General features: G+C 32.1%; 1 protein-coding gene across 14 annotated transcripts in view; it reads left to right on the top strand.

Annotated features, from left to right (window-relative positions):
• The window catches only part of LOC143247048 (poly(A) RNA polymerase GLD2-like), a 119,376-nt gene that overhangs the window by 8,063 nt on the left and 89,160 nt on the right, over window positions 1–22,153 (top strand). For all 14 annotated transcript variants that reach the window (XR_013026325.1, XM_076494386.1, XM_076494385.1 and 11 more), the window contains exon 3: window positions 6,192–6,366. Coding sequence is in view for 13 of the 14 variants with exons in the window: in XM_076494386.1 (XP_076350501.1) it covers window positions 6,192–6,366 (175 nt within the window). In the remaining variant the exon portion in view is untranslated. The remainder of the gene's footprint in view (window positions 1–6,191; window positions 6,367–22,153) is intronic.

Raw genomic sequence — 22,153 nt, 5'->3', positions numbered from 1 at the left:
CTAATGCCCAGGACAAGAAGATATTGAGTACATGCTGTCCTTAATTAGATACATGCTAGCTTTGAGCTATATAGTGTGATTCTACTTGTGTAAAATGTGTGGGTGTGAGTAAAGTTCAACTGTACATTTAATTATGAAAATCTATAAGAATATTACCTCTTGTTTTTCTTTCAAGTTATTTATCAAATATCTGTTGTCAGAGCTTTTCTGTTAGATCACAAAACTGCTTGTTTGTTGATGGTAGTCTAATTAATTGCTAGTCTGTTATACAAACATGTCTCAATCATCAAATTGTAAATTAAAATGTCCAGTTACTTAGCTCTGTACTTATTACTGTCTAATCCATATAATTATTTTTCATTGATATTAGAATAGTTATTTTTAATATGAAGTTTTATTGATGAAAGATAAAGTATCTGTGCTTAGGTAGAATATTTTAGACCATCCTCTCTGAATACTGTTTTTCTCAAGTATGGTAGAAGAGGCAAGGTGCAATACTGTTGAAGTCATTGCAAATAATATATGTATACATATATGTATTTGTGATCCATAATAATACAGTCTGTATAGAAGAAAAAAAACTAGTAGAACTTCTGTGCAAGCTGATATATTTTTCAAAATTAATGAATAAATTAAACAATCACCATGTTGTTTTTTGTATTTTTATTATAAGTGGATGATATTTTGAGCTAGTGTTCTTTATCAGATTGTGTAAGTTAAAACCATTATAACTTTGGATTAGTTGATTATTTTTATACATTAGTTGTAATATTCTGGAACAGATATTTTTATGTGACTAATCAGTGTAACCAATGCTCACAGGTAATCAACTACATCTTGTTTGTTGCTCAGCTTTGTTTGCTTTAGGGCATACAAGTCCTGCATATTACTATATATATATTTTTAGCATAACTTGTATTTTTCTAAGATTCAGGCTTTGTGATAAGTAACTGAAAGTGTTGGAACTTTTAATCATGAAAAAGAGTTGTTTATTTCGAAGACATAAGTTTACTCTTTAGTAACTAACCACTTTTGGTCTCCCATCATTATAATATCCATAATCTACTGTATGGTATAGTGGTACCTTGTATGAATCTTGATTACATGAATCCTTTCTATTTGTGCATGTATATATATTGCTAGATTAATCTTGAATTCAGTAAATTTATGATGTGAGTTTACAGGTATTCTTGTATTTATATCCACAATGCTAAAATTTAACTCCTTAAATATAAGTGGATGCTGCAAGTGTCCAGCTGAAAATACCAATATACCTATCTAATGGTAATAGCATCCTGTAACACTTATGTCTCACTGGCTGAAATCCAATCCAAAACATGTTAATATCCACCTTTTATAAATAGACAATAATTTTTATAGGGTACGGTGATAAACATTAGGGAATGATAAAAGTAGTTCCAGCAGAAGGCACAAAAAATTACGAGTTTAAAGAGCTAATCATCACTACTACTGTTTAAGTTATCACTAGTGAATTCCACATAAGACTTGTTTGTTTATTTTATTAAAAGTAATATGTGTGGGATATTAGTCTTTAGGATTTATTTGCAGTTGTATTTACCATTTTTTATAAAACTCTGAGATTTTTGTTTTTGGTTTCTTTAGGTCTGCTTTTTTCTAGGTCTTTCTCTCTTGTAGGGTTCCTACTGTACACCATTTTTTCTTTCTACACTTCTTTTAGAGATTTTTTACCTGAATTAGAGGTTTCTAAGCATCTTAAGTTTTAACCAAGATAGCAGTAGAGATGATCTGAAATATCTTTCTGTATGACGTTGTATTACATATAGTTTAATGTTTTATATTCTCATCTTTTCTAATTGTAAGATAGAGAGTGAAAATTTCAAATTGTTATATTCATATTTCTATAAATTTTTAAATGTGAATTACTGTTTTATATTCTTAAATTGGTTTGACTGTTTTGTTTTGCTAATTGTGATCATTTCTTCTAGTTTATTTGTATTTATTCTTTGGGAGTGGATTTTCTGAACAAGTGGGTAATTTTTGTGATTTTCTGGGGAGTCTTCAACTTTTTCTTCAACTTGTCTGTTAATATTTTAAATTACTTGTCCATTCAGTCAGGTCTTATCACATAGAAATGCTTTGTTACTAAAACAATATGCACACAAAATATGGGTATTTGTCCTTTTTGTACACTTATTTTCAAAATGAAGCAAATATTATAAAGTTCAAAACAGTTGTTGTTTTTGTTGTATTACTGACTGTTTTAAAAAATTTTTATTTGCTAAATAAATCACAGTAAAATTTTATTATACTGTTTGGTCCGAAGTAGTTTAATTATAAACCACCTTGTAATATAAAAGTCTTTCAAAAGTTAAACTTATAATTGTGACTCAAAACACACTAATACTTATTGCAAAAAACAAAGCTATTGTTTGTATAATTATAAGATAAAATCAGTGATGGAAATTGTAATACACTTTTTACTTAGACAGTTGAGGCTTTATTTTAAAACATGAGTTATAATACTTGAATACTATTTTTCAATAATTTGTCAATTATAGAAGATATACATAAAACCAATGAAAGGTTCAAAATGAAAATGTTTTCAGTAATTACTGAACAGTGCTTATTCTGTTTAATAAATAATCAAGTACACTAAACAGTGTAAGTGTTATTGTGCCATTGTGAACAATCCACAAACAAACTTTTTATTTAACCATCAACTTTTTTTTATTCATGCATTTAAGCAGTGACTAGTGCTAGTGTTGCTTGCAGTTCAGTTTTATTTCTGGAATATATGAGCACAGGGAGAGAGAGACAGGCAAAGGGAAGGAAAGAGAAAGGTGAGATAAAGGAACAGGAGCTAACAAAGGCTGCACAAGATGAGAGATCTAGGATGAAAGGGAAGAATGTTGATAAGCAGCCTCCATTATAGACTCCAATGTGTCAGAAAGATCACCAAAGACTGATGGGTGACAAAAAATGAATCTTACAAAGGTCACACAAAAATAAGTGGACTGGTGCATATGAGCTAAAGGTGCATCCTTACCCAGGAGATTCAAACAATAGAGGAACCATATTAGGAGGGAAAGGGCAGAGGAAGACAAACATACCACAAGAAGTGAGTATCTCCCTAAAACCTCTTATGAGAACTGTGGATAACCTCAGATGAGAGATGGATAGAGGAGATCTAAAGCAGTATGGTGGTGAGGATCAAGTGGAGATGGGAAAATTGGGCCTGGAAAATCCTTACAGTAATAAATAGATTATATTTTTACACCTGAATCAAATACTCCTAAGTTATGTGAGCCTAGAAAAGGAAATTACAAACATTGATATGCTAGTGCATTGGAACCAGAGGCATGAGGATGACAAAGCTTGCTGATCTCAGAATGCTATTATGCTATAAAGTGATTAGCATAGACTCTGGTATCTGGAGAGAGTGGGAAGGTAAGGTAATTTGAAGAAGGAACAGGATGGAATAGAAAAGGAGAGGAATCAGAAAGTATATGGGATGTAGACAAAAAGTAAATTACCTGGGATACCATATCAAGGAAGGCAGAAGAAAATCTATGAACATCCAATGGTATGAACTGGTATTGCATGGCAAGGAAAGAGGTTGGAACAGGTTATCCTTATCCAAATCTTTGTCTTCCTGACCATCTAACCAGAAGATAGTAAGTCTGGTCATAGGTCAGGAGATTGAGCAAGCTGAAAAATGGGCTTTAACCCATGGAGAAATATGACTGAACTCTTCTCGGGTAAAAGAGTGGATCCTGAAATTTCAGATTTATGGTTAATAGTGTAACAAGAGCAGTAGTTGCTTTAACTTTAAATTGTGAATTCGTAATTCATACTGAAAGTGAAAATTTCCAGACCAACATTGAAAATCAAGTTAATGTATAGAAGAAAAATTAGTAAGCTAGAAGCAATGAAAGTAGTAGTTTCAAGAAATCTTTATAAACAGGGAGAAAATTTAAGCAAAAATTATGTCTTCAGTTGAGTATGTCAAATTTGGGATAAGTGAATGGTTCTATAATATTGAGGGAATAAACTTTATTAAGAGTGTTGCACTCATATTGATGGAGGGCTGTTTTACGCTTATTTATGTTCTCCAGTACAGCTATATTATGTGCAAACACACAGTGATAGGTGGGAGTATTAAGGCAGATAGAGGACAGCATTGATCGAGAATATTATGTGAGGAGAGGTAAGTATCCATTCGAAATTATAACTTCCAAAAGTTTTAGACTTTGTTTAATTAACAAATTGGTGTGAGCTGATGAGTGAAAAATACGTCATGATTCAGTTCTGTTTTGTAAGAAATCTTATGTTATAGATACATTTCCATTTAACACAAAATCAACTTTATATATGGTAATGGTTAAAATTTTGACCAACAAAATTTTGAGAAACATTAAAAGAAAAAAAAATTATTAAAAAAAAATTGTGCCTGTTACTATAAATGATGAAAGAAGTTTTGTTTTTGGGTAAATGTTAAAGAAAACCCACAGAAGGTTGCATGTTGAGTAGTGCAGAGCTGAGGAACTGTGCTTTTAACATATTTAAAAATAAAAGTGATGAATGAGAATATATATATATATACACACACACATATATAATAAGTGTGAATTATGAGTACTGTTGAAGAACTCAAATTATTACGGAGCATGTAGTTTCTTCCACGAAGTTAACATGATCTGTTTTAAGAAAAATGATTCATACGATAAGAACCTTAGAGTTTTTTATTAAGCTCAAGATATGTTATACTTCTAATGCTGTGTTATTATATTACAAACGTGTTACATCTTATATTATCATTTCCAGAATATAACTTACAATTTGATATAAATATAGATCAACATCAGAACATTAATATGGTAAATACTTTTTAATCTGCTTTCTTTGTATGCTGTCTTTAGATTTTTACAAAATAAAGTGATGCATCACACTGGACTGTTAACATTGCTTCTTGTTCAAGTTTAATCTTTCATTAGTGTGATTAAAAAGTTTACAAAAGTCTCCTCATAATGTAATATAAAGTATGAATAAATGAGTTTCATATAAAACTGGTAATATCACTAAGTGATCAGCTAAAATTGATATGTTTCTTACCATAAAACCTTTAAGCATGATAATCAGTGGGTTTACTTCAGAATATGTTTTTTACCATAAAAACATTAAGCATGACTATCAGTAGATTTACTCTAGAAAGCAAAGTATCCAGATGATGGAATGATGGTTTAAAATTTAAGAAGGTGAAATACTGAGTAAATATGTTTCAGCATTTCTGAATAGGTAATCACTGGATTAACGTAAGAATATTTAGCATATGATCACTGTACATTTTCGTTGGCTTATAAGGAACTATTGAACTAATAATGGTAATTAAATTTTATTTTGACTTTTTGTTCGAGCATTGGTTTTGAAATGATGTGTTAACATGATTAAATCTGGTAATTACTGAGAGGGCCTGAAAGTAAAATTACATGAAAATCATCAAAAACTCTTTTCTTGATTACAATATTCATCATATCATAACATAATCGTAAATTAGAGTATATTTATAATGTTGTCATACACATACATCAGTGCATCATTGAGTTAGGGATAGATATCAAAATAGATTAAATGTGAAAGACTTTTTTCAGCTTCTAGAAAATTCCTTTTAAAGGAGAGTGATTACTCTGGAAAAACTTCACTCCCATAAACATAGCTTGTTTTTGTTCCTTACAGTGAGCTTGGAAATATTTTAGAAGAATTTATCTTCCCATATTTCTCTTTTGTTAGATATATTCATTCTATCTGTAATGATTTGAGTGTTTAAACATCATGGTTAAGGTTTCTGTAATACATGTAAAGAGATAAGAAGCCATTTGAATATCATATTTATTAAAATATGCAAGGTTTAAACAGTTTTTAAAGGTCTAATGTTGCAGAATTCAAAGGCTAATGTTTGAAAATCTTGAACTGTTCATTGGACAGTTTAGGATAAAAACCTTAGTATGACAGCCTTGAGGATAAAAACCTCAGTATGACAGCCTTGAGGATATAGATTATGCTTGTTTAATTTGATGAATGATTATACTTTGCAGCATAATTGGTATGTTGGATGCAGATTTTAAGCTATCGTAAGCAAGTGTATTTCTTTGTAATTTGTTTAGAGTTGTCCCATTTAGATGTATTATAATTCTCTTTATTATACTTAACAGAAGACAGTTGGAATTTCCTTCACCATCAACTAGTCAACTGCATCCAAATGGTGAAATTGCTGAATCAGGTCCAAAACGTAAACCCCCAAATTTTTCTCATCACTCTTTATCTCATACAAATTTTTCAAGTATTCCACAGCCTCCAGATCTGCTGAATGGGGGACAGTGGGATAAGGTATTGTATATTGTGGGCCACTTATTAATAATCTTGAAATATTTCAAAATATACTGTTGCTGTAATATTTGTAATTCAGAAATTAATATTAACTTCTAATCAGAGCAAGTTACCTACTTAAAGCTAAACTAAAAATCAACATAGGTAATTAGTACAGTGAATTAAGTATACATCTCTTAGGTTCTGATTATAAAGATTAGAATGTATTGTTTCATCAGCTGAGTAATTTTAGTATTAAAGATATTTTTGGTCATAAATCCAATATATCTTCTGAACTTCAACCAGCTTAGGAGATTTAGGCAAGTACAAAATAAACATTAAGCTAACAACTAAGCTAATCATAATAGTAAAAGTATAATCATGAAAATTAGAATTAAAAGTAATAAAATTAGGTGTATTAAACATTCTACATGGTATTGTTTAAGAATGTAAAAATAAAGAAATAATAGACCATGTTGTAATTACCTACTTATATCTTATGAGATAAAAAATCCCTTTGGGAAGCATATAAAGTGTTTATTTTTAAAATTTACATTGATTTTAATATATTGAAATATGAGTAAGTGTAGCTAGTGTTTTATTGATAATTTTACAATTGTAAATCACAAATTAGCTATTATTGTAGTTCACAATCAGCCTAATTCCAATTTTGCACAGTAAAGTTGATGTTACCATATAGTGTTTTTGACAGTTTATCCCTAAAAATTGAAGAATGTACTTTGAAACTTCATTAGGTTTCAAAATGTTGACATATGAATAAATGTGCCATGCCATATCTCTTTTTTCATTTTTTACATGAATAAATTAAAAATAAGCATTGGAACTGTCCTTGTGGCTAGTACTTAACAGATAAATAGCATAATGTGTCTTGTGAGAGAAGCAATGCAACCAGTCAGCAGTCACATTTGTAGACTCATTAACTTTTAATGTAATTTCTTTGAACTATGCATATTCATAAATAACCGGAATATTGAATGTTGAGATGGAATTTTTTGACAGTTATCCAACAGGATAGCTATTTTACAAATACTTGTATGTATCTGTTCACCAATTTTATTTTATAGTGAAATCTATAATAGTGACATGCTCAGTTTCAAACAGTTGGCAAGACAAAAAACTAAAACCTGTTAAAAAGTAGTAGGACATTCCAAATTTACAATTGCTTTGTTGTCATACACTCTTCAGTGATTTAATAATAGTATGATATTAATAGAGCCACATGTCATATCATCTTGAGCACTTCACGAGAATGTTCTATTTAGATTTCCTGCAAGCTCTTATCAACTGTTTGCTATTGTATGATTTGTAAAGGAATGGATAAGTTTCATGAGATGCATAGCATTGACTTTTAATCTTTGTTTCATTAGGTGGATCAACTTTGTTAAGTAAATAAGAAAGAGATTATTTTACTAATGAAATTTTTTCTATAGTGAATAATGTTTTATGTTGGAATAAAAAAAGGTACAGGGTTTTGATTATAAGCATGCTTAGAAATTAGAAGATTGTTGTTGTGAATAAAGTGGGCTGGGTGTTGTTTTTAATTTATCAGCAATCTCTTTCCTGGGATCAGAAAATTTGATAAATTCTGTAACAATTGGCCCAATTTTAATTGCCAAACCAATTATGGACAGAACTCTGAGTGTAGTATGAGATGCACACTTTGTTGGCTCATCCATGCTGCTGGATTGTTGGGTGGTCCTATATAAAAACAATTACCACAATAAATACATAAATATCAAATTATAGGAATACTCTATATGTACATATATGCATAATGAAAACTAGATACAAAGATCAAGTTAGGTGACAAAATGCAACTTGAAACATTGATATTACCCTAATCCTATATGTAAACAATAATTTATTTTTTAAACAGCTAAAAATTTTAACACAATTTCCTCTGCTGCTCTTTTACATTAACTACAACTTACCTTTAATTTTTCTACAAGTTATAGATTCCTTACTGAAACTTTTTTTATGTTGTTGGTCTCAATTACTGCCAACAGAAATTTATTCAGTAAATTAGTTACCCTCCTTAACTGGAGCCTTGCATGTGTTTTCCAAATTATAAACAAACTTCTATCTTTTCATTTTGTAACCCTCAGGATTAATCACAAAGAAATGACAGGCCTTTAGCCTGTTGGTCCCGTGGAAACCTTTTTAAACTTCAGCAATAACACGTCATATCCTTGTATTCTAAAGGTGCCTGTTATGGGTTTTAAAACTTTAATTAAAATTAAGAACAGAACAATATTTTGACTTCAGGTCAACAAAGTTTGAAACTTACTGTTTCTGGGCACATGCCCTAAGGATGAGAGTGTGAGAGATAAGGAAGGTCATTTGCCATCTATTTTTCCAATGTTATGGACTTACAATTTGTAAAGTATTGGAGATGCAAGGAATAAGTTTTATTTGGAACACAGACCTAGCATGCATCTGTAATATAGTTAGTAGTGAAAACATGCACATTGTTTGTAGAGTTTGTGGGTTGGAAGATAAATTATTTTACCCCAAGTAAAGTAGAAGTGATAGATAAAGAAAAGTCTAAAATGTGGGAAATGGCTGTAGGTGTTCAAGAGGAACTTAAGCTGTAAAGACCAGGGTTTAGTTACCTGTGGTGGGACACCATAGATAGCTCATTATTGCTTTTTATAACAAAACTAATATATCTGACTGAATTTTGTTACGAGCAACAATAATCAACAAAATCTCTTCAAATAAAAGACAAAAAGGAGGCCACTTTGGAATATGCTGCCTTTGATTTATTTTTTTCAGTTAATTTATCAAGAGTATGAAGTTTTGGGTCTTGTTTTGTTTTTGAATTTCACACAAAGCTACTCGAGGGCTATCTATGCTAGCCGCCCCTAATTTAGCAGTGTAAGACTAGAGAGAAGGCAGCTAGTCATCATCACCCACTGCCAACTCTTGGGCTACTCTTTTACCAACGAATAGTGGGATTGACCGTCATATTATAACACCCCCACAGCTGAAAGGGCGAGCATGTTTGGCACGACTGGGGTGTGAACCTGCGACCCTCAGATTACGAGTTGCACACCATTTTGGGTCTTTACCCAGTTTTTGCTCAGCCTGCACTGTACTTGATGGTTGAAAGATCAGGGAACAGATATTTACTTTTCACTCCATCCATTGCGGAAAGGTTTACATTTCAGTTATGTGAAGGGACAATTATGCCTTACCTGACATGGTTGTCAATACTTTGTGATTTAGCCTACCACTGGAATCATGTTTTGAACATCAAATAATACATCTTGCTCCTCAATTTTGAGGGTTCTAAGGTGGAACTAACCTGAAGAGATCAATGTTTTGTGATGGGATAGGGTAAGTCTACGGACTTACAACTCCAGTGTTTTGTTTTTGTTACCTTACACTTTGTTCGAAGACTTTCAAGATCCCCAACTTCATTGATGATGAGCTGGAATCATTGTTAACATGCATATTGGTTCAGTTGTTGGGTTCTACAGTCACCCCTGTTGTTATTAGTATCTCAAATTTCCTCATCTTATATTAGGGGATCAAAGTTTCACATCTATTCAAGGTTCCTGATCCCTGATATCAGCCCCTCAGTACATTAATACCCAGAACAGAGCCTTTCTATATCCAAGGGTTCCACTGCTCAGTCAGATCACTACCAACACTGTTGGTGATTATTGTATGCCTTTGAGATCTGTAGGGGCTCAGCTCTGAGAATTTCTGGATATATGATAATCTTAGCTATGGATCCAGGATCACTACAGATCTTTCAGTCAGTATTAGTCATTCATTTTACATTTTCATTGTTATCTGTCCAACCTGTAGGGATTCCATCTCTTGAAGATCCTTGGGGTTTGAAACTCAGTTTTAGGGCTATCATAGTTGGGTTGGTTTGGAGATAGTGAGAGGATCATGCTAGTTCTGGGGTTTAATTCCTATTAGTTTCTGGCTCTGAGAAGATTGGTGTACAGTCATTGATCTTTCTCATCTGTATCAAAGCCTAAATTGTCCAAGGCTCACAAGATACTCATTTCTCAATCTGAGTTGACATTTTTTTTACTGGGATTGTAGATGTCCAAGTTTGTTGTAGTCAGCTGTTATCTGCACATGTCATAGTGTCCATCTATTATCAACATTTTTTATGTGCAAGGTACTGTAGTTCAGGGCTTTTTTCTTCAGAATAATATCAGTTTCAAGTGGGTTCTGCTGATTTGTATGAGCTTTGTTTCATGAACTCCATTTGCTATCACTGTGCATACACCATTCCACAGATGACTGGTTACTGCTGGTACCATATCTACAATGTTATCATTACACCCTTAATCTACTTTCATAAACACCAAGGCAGGTTTTATTCTCAAAGCCAAGACATCTGTTCTTTCTTCAATTCAGTATTTCATCAGTGTGGATATTTTTTTTTCCATTATGTCTCAGCTGACTCCCATTCAGCTTTACTCTATGGAACAGGAAGCCCAACTCTTATTCAACTGCCCTTGTACATTGCACAGATAATTCTTTCTCTTCTGGGAATGTTCCAACAAGTTTTGTAGAAATAAAAGTGTCCAATTACTCGAGCCACCAACATGGGATATAGGGATCATGGTTCTGTAACTCCAACCCAAGTAATGGAACCTCTGCCATCTTGTTGGGGTCTGGCCAAGAGTTATAGCAAATTATGTAAAATTCCACCCACATTACATGAATTAAGTTCTGGGTGTTGTGAAGTTGTTTTAGTAGGGTGCCAAGCTTCTGTTGACACGTCTGTGATCAATGCAGACACTTTCTATATAGATAGTATCTTCACTGGCCCTTTCACCTTATTAGTGTGGGAATCTAGCTGTATGTATGACAGGAGGTAAATATGTTTTTGTAGTTAACATTTTTTGAAATTGAAAATATATTTCCAGTAATACCTCCTTTTGCTCTCTTCCTTACTACTAAGAGCCAGTGTTAGAGACTGGGATTAAGTCAGTCTTGAAAAGGTGATAACATTATCTAAAGAAGGCAGTTATGTATGGTACCAGGATAGAGGGTGAATTAACATAGGTGGAAAGTGTCATGCCAGTGGCAAGTAAGTAGGGTAATAAAAGACTGGAAAAAGTGAGAAAAATCAGACCAATGCTCAATTGGGCAAAAGAATAAACCCTGGTAGTTAAGTAACAGCTATATGTGTAAGGATGGTGAGTAGTATTGTGAATACATTTTCAGTTTAGGAAAATATCAGTATTTCTGAAACTTGTACCACAAACAGAAATCAAGTAGAAGGAATAGAAGTAAATCTTTATAAATAGTACTTTTTGATATATTTTTGTATAGCTAATTTGCTGGGTGTGAAGAGATATTCATTAGGTCCCTACATGAGGTGAATAAAAATTTTCAGTTTTGGATTTTTGTGGTTTTTATGGCATTTTTTATTACTACCTCACATCCTATAGCTGAATCTCCACCAAACTTGGTGTGGATGTTCATTGTGTTCTGTCAGATTTTCAGTGTTGCAGTTTTTATGGACATTTTTGCATTTTTTGTAATTACATTTGCAGGAAGGAATTTCTCATGTCTGAAGATAACTTTTTGTTTACCTTGAATTTAAATAACCTTCATCCAGAGGAGGGGTACTCCAGCTAGTATGCAATATTTCCAGTGTAGATGACAGACAACTTCAGACGAATACTTGTTTATTTATTTTCCTAAACAATTTGAGTTAGATCTGTTTCAAGGGTCTCTGAACATCACAGGTTTAAAAACTAATTTTGAATGACAGTAATTTAATAGAATATAAAGTTGAACAATACAAAAGAGAAGGTGCAAGGTGAAACATACTAAAATTATTCTTAAATAGGTTAGACTCACAGATCATGATATTATATGCTAAAAAAAACTTATTAACTAAATAAATAAATAATATTATAGTAATATAGGGGTCAGGCATTGTATCTATTAAACCTTTTCATATGAATCACAGGCCACAGACTATGTCCTTGTGTTTGTTAACTCACATCCCAAATTTTACGAATTAATTTTTGTACGAAACTTTTCATATTATACATTATTTAATTTCCTAATTTAAAAATAACTATTAAAAAAATTTAAATTACACAAGTTATTGAAAAAAATTATTTATGTTAAACACAAATTTCATTTATATTTTAAGTATATGATTTTACACATTTACATGTTAAATAATCTTTATATACGCTTCAATTTTGGGTATACAATACAATAATTGTATTCAGCTAAGTTAAAAAGTTGTGTGTAGGAAGCCATATTGTATATAGACCATTTAATTTTTTAAAAGTATCAGATTATCTTAATACTTTTGTTTGATTTTAGATATGCCTAATGTTATGACAGTCTGGTGTGCACAGTTTCCCAGAATGATGTAATTTAACACAAGAAACTTAGGTGCTCCATGTTGTAATATGACTTTAAGGAGATTCAGAACTTCTCATGAAAATTATATATTAGCAATGAATATAAGTAAACAATGAGCAATAACTTTATAATAATTCATTTGCAATATTTTAAACATTAGTGGGATTTGTTAGAAAGCTTGTTTATGCATTATTTTCATAACATGTATCTTCCAGCTTATAAAACCATAGACAGGCCATACACTTCCTGTTATAGAATCTTAGACAGACCATACACCTCCTGAAGCAAATACTTGTTCAGTTTCATTGTTTTTTGTCCTTTTTAATCCCTTTTTGAGAAATGCATATCTGGCATTCATGATTGAAATATTTGAATTAGCATATATATCACACAGAGATGTTAATACATAAAAGTTGTTGATGTTATTTATACAAATTTGATCATCAGTGTTTTTAAAGTTTAGAAAAATAAAGGTATAATAATTTGGCATATAAAGAAAGCTTAGGATCTGAGTTTGATAAAGACTTCTGCCAATGATTTCAGGAATAAGATGGTAGTATTGCCATTTAGAGTTATCTGGTGAACTGTGAAGAATTGTTATTGGTTGTTGAATCATGGTTTTTGTTAAGTTACTGCAGAATGTTGTTCCAGATGTTACTAGTTTCTAGGCCTTGGTCTCAGTTGCTGTTTGGTTTACTGTTCTTTATTCTTAAAGCTTAAATTGTTCGAAATTTCCAGTGTTTTGCTCTATCTAAAATCACGTACTTGCTTCATTAAGTTAATGTTTTGCTTTGTACGAAGAGCATTCAACTACAGCATATTTTTCTGGGTGAAAGTGCTTTGTTACATCGACACGTTCTTTTATTAATTTTTCTTTCTGTTTCTATAATTTAAATTTTACCACTACTGCAAAGAACACTGTAAATTACATGTTTTAGTTTATTGGGATCTCTTGGTTGTATAATTCTTGCAAGAATGTTTCAAAGATTGTTAGCAGAATTGAGCCAAACTTTGATATCTTAATTTTTACAATTTCCTGATTTTGTAGCTTAAAGTAGATAGAAAAGTAAGAAATAATTCCTCTGAGGTAGGTCAGTGAGAAGATCTTAGGCTTTTTGAGACTATTTAATGAACTGCTTTAGACAACCATTAGCTTCAAACATACAGGTAACAAGACAGATTTCTTGTTTTAAACTTTGGGAAGGGTCTTGATTTGTTTCTGTTCTCATTTGGAAATGTTTAATGGATTTGTAATTAAGGTATTGAAAGATGTGGTTTGATTTCCTGTAAACATCTTTGGATAGATATTGTTCAGGGATAGGCATTAAGTTGTCTTAAAATGGAAGTTGGACAGTCTTATTCTATCCAAACAGTAAACTGGGAGTTTAGGTGTTGGTGAAAATCATCAGTGCTGTTATGTTTTTATGTAACTTCAAAGATCCCAGTTGTGACGTTAGACAACTGGTCTCAACCACTCGTGACCCTGATCTTGGGAAGCTTGTTTGATGCTTTGTTGAAAGTTTGTTACCTTGCTTCTTGTCTGCAGTGTTACGTCATCAGCTGTGATCATTTTATTTTCTCTGCCTTGGAACTAACCAGACATTTCTCTTCATTTCTCTGTTTCACTTGCTCCTTCAAAATACCAAGGATTTAGAGTAAAAACCAACCACACAATAAAATTTTGAAATAATGAATATGACAATTAAAATTTTACCGCCAGTTGAAAAAAGTCTATTTTCATTTAAAAATGAGTTTTTGTTTTTGTGTGGTTGTATTATGAAGGCATTCTCCACACAGGATATCAAGGATTATGGCTTCAGTGTTCCTGATTCTGTTGTTTTTGATACAAATTCACACATGATTGGTCAAAGGAGAAACTTATGGTTAAGGCATTGGTACTTTTGTAAAAGCACCCCTTAAGGTGAAAATTCATGGTATTAAAGCATTAGGAGTCAACTTTCATAATGGAATACAGTGAGGCTGGTTCTCCAATTTAGTCAAGGGATTGTTTCTTATTGTTGTAAGTGAGTGTGTGAGGAGTTGGTATATTAGAATATGTGTTTATAACATGAAAACCTAAAAGAACATATTCAGGTGAATAGAAATGTCTGAAGTTATGATACAAATGTTGTGGAGCACATTACTTGAAAATTACTTGTACTGAGGGGATGAAGTACAGGGATGAAGTAGTCAGCATGTTGATGAGAGTGTGATAATACTTCACTTTTAGTGTAGGTGTAACATCTGACTTGTGTACATTGGGCAAATTACACAGTTGGGGAGGTCTGCATCCACCAACTGATAATAGGTTAAAGTTATGTGGTCTAAGTTTCTTCAGAAGTTTCAAGGTTTTCTTTTTCAAGATCATTTATAGCATCCTATCACAATTACTGATATTTCTGTCATCAAGTACAAGTTTTAACTTTCATTATAGTCAATATGATTTAATATCACAGTGTAGTTGACTTTGTTAGCTGGTGATGTGGAAATCTTTATATCAGGGACTTCATAGCTGCTGTCTCTTTACTTGTGATGTTTTGTTTACAACTCTTGTGTTGTACTTGAGTAGTATAGGTGAGAATTCTTAAGTACTAAGCTTCATTCAGGATTAGAACTTGTTCTGTCATCCCTATAAAAGCAATGAAATAAAGCATAGGTGTTTGATGAATGATTGGGATAAAATTAAATCTTAGAAAAAGGATGCACTCTTCAGAATTGCAAAGCTTCCTGTATGAAAGATTAGTTATGTAAATATGTTGGTTCTGGCTAATTTCTGTTTTTTGAATAAGTGGTCCATTTTATCACATCGTGTACTTCTTATTTCTATTATTTCTTTTTTCATTAAGTGTGGTCAAATAAAGAACACAGCATGGAGCTCAAAGCATTATCTCAAAAACACTGACTAAAGTTCACAGTAAATGTGGTCTACATGTGTATCATTCAGAAGTGTTAGAGACAGCTCACACACACACACACACAAAACAAAACAAAAAAAAAACAGTATGGTGTAGAAGTTAACCAAAAGTCACAATTATATGAAGGTCATAGTATGTATTGTAGGTTTTACCATATTTTACCTTAAAATATATGAAATATTAATTTTATTATATCAGTATTGTTAAAACATTTTTATCGCATATAATATTGTAATTTTAGTTTACTGTTGCTTAGTTGGCTGCTTATCTCATTAACTGGGGAATGCACCATGTGCTGTAATTGTAAACTGACAAGCAATTGCAAAACATTCTATATGGTAAGTTTTAAATTATTTCGAGCAACAGCCTGCGGAATGCACCAAATTGATTACTAAATTTTGATTGGATGATAATTTACTTCATAAAACTACACAGCTAAGGGGTTAACACAATTTCTTTATTACGTAAGTATGGAATAAGGTATGTTAATTATTAGTTTTATGTAGCTAAAGTCAGTTGGCTTGAGTAATTGGAGCATACTGTTTAAGATGCATAAATAGGATGTTATGCTATCTATTTACACTGAGTAGACACTGGACCATAACATTCATTCAAACTTTTGTAATAACTAATATTCCATGAGTTGGTTAATAAATCTAACATTCAAATCTCTATACACAGTTGCAGTCATCAGCATGGCTTTTTCTGTATTATTTCTGTTGAATCCTGCAAAATATGTATCTTGAACCTGTATAGTTTAATGGAGTAGAAAGTGTAGGATTTGTTCACTTAAACTGAGATTGAAACTGTACAAGAAGGTATATTTTTGTCAAATACTTTTAAAATTATATTAATACAACCAGTTTTTTCTCTTCATTTCTCTGTTTCATTCACTTCTACCACAATAGGTTTGGGACATTTATTATATATATAAACTGCCAGTGTTATAAGTGTAACAACCAGTTTGGTCAATGCTTTTGATTTCATTCCTTTAAGTTGCACACTCAATCCTTCTTCAGCTACACCTTTTTTCACACCTAGAGTGTGCTTGATTAGATTCAGTGTCACTTTAGCCCCATCTTTTATGTCAATAATTTGTTTCAAATTTCACTCTGAATGACTAACTGTTCTTTTGTTGTGTTTTAAGTTTTATGAGTGAGTCAAAGATATGATGAAATTAAGGTTTTACACTTTTTAAAAATTTTATTGATATATAATTGAAATGGTTATTATACATGTTTCTTTACATTAAATTAATGAGTTTACCTTACATAACACAAATTAGTAATATGACTATTGTAGATTATCACAACAGAAGCAGGCCTACAAGGAAGATATTACTATATTTTGGGGTTTATGTTTATGCCACTGTGAGTCTTTGAAATGAAAAATATAGCACAGGTGAATATATTGTTTTGAAACTTTTAGGTATCACAGGATATATGGTGTATTATAGGAAAGCACAATCATGTCAAAGATTGTTGTCTCACTGCTTAAGAATCTACATTTCAATAAATTATTCAAATATTTATTTTATTCTTCACTGCCCATTTTTACAGCAATGTGTTTATAAAATTCTCAAAAAAATAACTAAAATCATTGTATATGCCTGAACACTTAAGTTTCACCCACTGTGTTTTTGCATAAGCATTTTGGGTCTACAAGCATTTGTCAGATTTTTTATTCTTCATATGTTAAGCCATTCTTCACACCAAACAACATGGTGAAATACTGTTTGTGAAGATACAATAAATATATTAATCTGATTTATACCAGCATATCTTCTACAGAATACTCTCAAGGTATGAACTGAGATCCACCGTGCAAAGTTAAAAAATCAACAATAATCATGTATTTCTTTGTAATATTAGTATGCACAGGGTACTTTGTTATACTACTAGTTTCAATAACACCTAGTATTAGGGACATTTTATCTTCATTTACAGCTTTGAATAATATGGTTCATGTACATTACCATTTTAACAGTTTCAGTGTCTAATAAATTAACATATAACCTTCTTAACACACAAAATGATGATCCACATGTTTCAGAGAGATTTTGTAAATGAAAAATTGTATTCCCATGTTAACAAGTAAGCAATTAAAATGTGTGCAGTTATGAGAGTTTAAAATAAAATGTGTATATTTGAGATTAAATATACAAATAAAAGTAAACTTTTCTTGTTTTAAATAAAAGCTTAAGTTTGTCTTGGTAACTGTGTTCATAACTGTCCATATGAATTTACTATCAGTTATGCTCTATTACCTGAAGCATAACTCCCCAGTGGAACAGAGATATAGACTTGTACCTCTAGAAACTGGGTTTTGATATCTATGGTGGGCAGAGCACAGACAGCCCTTTGTGTAGTATTTTGATTAATACCAAACAACAACAGTGTAAAGTATAAAAGGTCAAAGAAAACATACTTAAGTGTATATCTCATGGCAGTTATATTTCATTTAAGTTAGAAATCATTGGCTGTGAACAGTAAAATGACTGAAAACAATTTGTTGTACACTTTTTAAATTAAATAGTGAAAAATAATGTAACACATTTGCTGATGTATTTATTTCAGTATATGTTGGACATTTATTGTATTCACAGATACAGTGTATGAATAGTTTAACCAAACAAGGACAGTTTTTGCATTTGAATACTTAACTGTATTCTTTTACATTTCAGCAGGATAAATATGTTTCAGATGTGTACATTGTGGTTATTAAAATATGGATAAAAATGTTTAAAATTAGTTTTATCAGTGAAGAACAATGTGTAGTAAATTTTCCATTCATATTTTTCTCCATATAGGGGTAAAAAATTTCATGTCTGTCTTTAAAAAATGTGTTGAGTGAATTAGTATCATTGAAATAATTCCTCCCTTAGACAGTGCTTGAAAACTTAATACATATAGAAGATACAAGAGAACTAAGCCATCAGCAAGTGTTTACTATTTCATGTTTATGGTGTTGTTTTGGTTATCTTTCACTTGGTTGTATTGAGTAAGGGATAACCCAAATTTCTTACACATGCCTTACAGGTCATCACTACAAGAGGTCGAATTTCCTAGCATTGGTCTAGCTTACTGATTGCTGGCATATCCAGAAGTAAACTGCACCTTGTATTTTAATCTCACCAAAATTCTTAATTTTGATTTTGTGAGATAGGTAGAAAAACTTTTTGCAGAAAAAATTAATTGGCATGTAAAAATTATTTAATTTAGCATTTATACATTCCTAGAAATATTCCAGAAAAATCAAATACAGTAGAAAATAGCGACATAATAACTTAAGTTAAAGTTTTAATGCACTGTTATTGTATTATATGGTTTTTGAACTCGTTACAAAGATGCCAGTAAAAGTACCATTTTGAAGCACTTACTTCCTCACACAATATAGCTTTATTCTAACAAAAGTTACTCATTTCTTTGCTGATGCAAACATTAGTATCAATCTTACCTTGCTTGTTTCATTCTTTATACTGAATTATATTGCCCATAGTAAGTTAAATTTTGTGATTCACTCCAACTTTGTCAATTCATCCCATTTACCAGATCTGTATACAAGCTTCCAATTTTTATTTTCTATTAACTTAGTGTTGAATAGATTTAGTTATATCTGTGATTTAGACTGTTTCTTATTTTTTTTAAAACCTGTCTTATTGGGTCTTGAACTTGTCTATTTTACATCAGATTCACATCTCTAACATGGAGTTCCCTAGTGTCCTACTGTTCACTTCTGGAGTTTAGCATTACATGGACATTATTGGGAAATGTCTTGCCATTTACACAATGAAAAGTAGAGTGTTACACGAGGTCTAATGTTTTTTTCTCCAGTTGTCTCGAATCAAGGGAGGACTGGTGAGAATTTGGACTATTATTTTTTTGGCACCTCATTTGCTCAGACAGCTAATCATGAGCCTAGAAAAAATAATTTTTCTCCTGCACAAATTTTGGAACTAGTATGTCAAATTTGTAATGTCTTGAGCATATTTCCTGTAGGTTATGACTCTCTTTCTTTGTTGGGGTAAAATCATTCTGCTTATTACCTGGTCTTTTCCACCTTTGCCAGACATTGCTGTGCATGCTAGGAAATTTGCTGATCATTTGAGAAAAGGTATTGCTACACCTTGTCTTCCCTGTTTATCAGATAAGCATGCCTTAACATTCCATCACTTGGGAACCCATATTTGCATTCTCAACAAATCTCTTAGATATGGTTTTAATCATTTTTGTCTCACTTTGCTGCAAGTTTCTCAGTTTCTAATGCAGTTATTCAACAAAGGTTTGGTACCTTGATTTTTTAAATTTTTTTTTGTAGAAAGTTTTTTTTCAACTACATTTTGTTTTCTGGAAGACAAAGTTTCTGAATCCATAGTTTTGACCTTCTGAAATTCTTTTCTTCTGTTGTTGGCTCGTGAATGTTGGCATTCAGATGTGTATGTGATTCCTGTACATAATACTGTTTACCATTCCACTTATATTGTTGTATCCTGATATGTCTTTTCTACCCAAAATTTCAGTTAATAAAGAAGGGGATAAGACTTTCTCTTCTATTCAACTTCTCTCTGTTTCTAATTTTTTATGACCTCTAGGATCCAGATCATCTTATATGCTTGTTTAGACTCTCTGATGTTATGCTGCATGTACTGAAGGGTTTCAAAGTTCACATCACCATTTTTTTTTAACCATTGGACCCTATGGTGTCATGCAACTTATCCCTTTCACTTTGACAAGTTGAGTTTGACAGTTGGTTCATATTCCTTATTTTGGACTTTAGTTAGAGCAGTGGAGACCTCTTTGCATCTCATCAAGTTTACCATATCTCATTGTGACTCAGTTACATCACCCACTGGAGAAGGTTGTACAGACTGTTAAGTTAACCATGCCTACTACATTTATATTTCATTACTTACATCATTTGGCAATTGCCTCCTTGGATGTTTTTTTACTATCTCCATACCTAGATTGTGAAAGAAGTTAAGTGACTTAATTTTTTGTGTTTATTTCTATTCTTTTTCAAGGACCCTCTCATCATTTTTATTTAGATCCCACTCAGTGGCAAGTTTTGCCTGGTCAGGTATGTTTTTTCCTAAGCTGCACTAGCTACCAAGAGACTGAGAAAAATATTCCTTGTAGCAATGAGTTCTGTTGGGATACAGTTACGACAGAAAGTGCTTGTACCCCTGCATCCCGAGTGGTTTTTTGCTCATAACTTAAAGAGTATCATGAGTAGGCTAATAGAAGTATAGTGTATTATAAATATTATACTAACACACATCTATATAAATTTGTATGTAAATTAAACAACAAGTAAACTGTTTATAAACAAATAACCAAAAATAGGAGGAGCAGAAAGTGTTCGTACAGTTCAGAACATGTGATAAAAACTGATATTCCTGTAAAAATTTTGTTTAGTTTGGCAAATAAACTATATTATACCATTCCAGAACTAGGCTTTGGGTTCATAATTATTAGAATTTAGCCAGCAAAAAATATACTTCCGGCTATATAGCGCTGTCTCCGTCATTATCTGCTTGGTCATCATGGCGAACAGGAAACAACTGTCCAGTGATTTAAAAAACCGAATTATTGTAAAATACAAGTCTCGTGTATCTCTTTCCATATTGCTACACAACTTAATGTGCTGAAATATATTGTTCAAAGCATAATTGCCAAGTTTAAGCATACAGGATCAACTGCTAACCTCCCTCGTTCTGGACACTCCACCAAAATTCCAGAGACAACCAAGAGGAAGGTTCTCAGAGAAATTAGTAGGAACCCCCATTTAACATGTAATGACATATAGAAACTGGTAAGGGAAACTGGGGTTGAAGTAAGCACCTCTACTGTTACGAACATGTTACGCTCTTCCGGGTTCAAAGCATGCCGTCCTCGTAGAACTCCATATTTAAAGCCTGTTCATTTAGAAGCATGATTGAGGTATGGAAGGAAGCATGTAGATAAACCCTTTACCTATTGGAAGAGTATTCTTTGGTCAGATGAGACTAAAATCGAGCTTTTCGGCCATAATGGTGTTCGCAATATTTTCCGTAAGAAGGGGGAACGAAACCATCCAAAAAAACACCGTCCCTACAGTTAAACATGGAGGTGATTCGATTATGCTATGGGATTCCTTCAGCTCTTCTGGTGTAGGCAGCCTTCACTGTGTCAACAGAATCATGAAAAAAGATGAGTATGTTGATATATTAGGCACTTGTATCGAGAATGATGCTCGGAACTTGCAGCTTGGACATTGTTGGATCTTCCATCATGACAATTACTCTAAGCACACATCGAAATATGTGCAATCCTGGTTGCAGAGGAACATTATTAGTGTTTTGGAGTGGCCATCGCAGTTACCTGATCTCAACCCAATTGAAAATGTTTGGCATGAGTTGAAGACCAGGGTTCATCAGTATCATCCAAAAAACTTGCAAGAGTTGGAGGCATTCTGTAAAGAAGAATGGAAGAAAATACCAGTCAAGTACTGTCAAATGATCATGGAGGGCT

The sequence above is a fragment of the Tachypleus tridentatus genome, chromosome 3, assembly GCF_004210375.1.
Source record: "Tachypleus tridentatus isolate NWPU-2018 chromosome 3, ASM421037v1, whole genome shotgun sequence".
Taxonomy (NCBI): domain Eukaryota; kingdom Metazoa; phylum Arthropoda; class Merostomata; order Xiphosura; family Limulidae; genus Tachypleus; species Tachypleus tridentatus.
The sequence above is the reverse complement of the archived record's forward strand: the minus strand, read 5'-3'. Positions and strand labels throughout refer to the sequence as shown.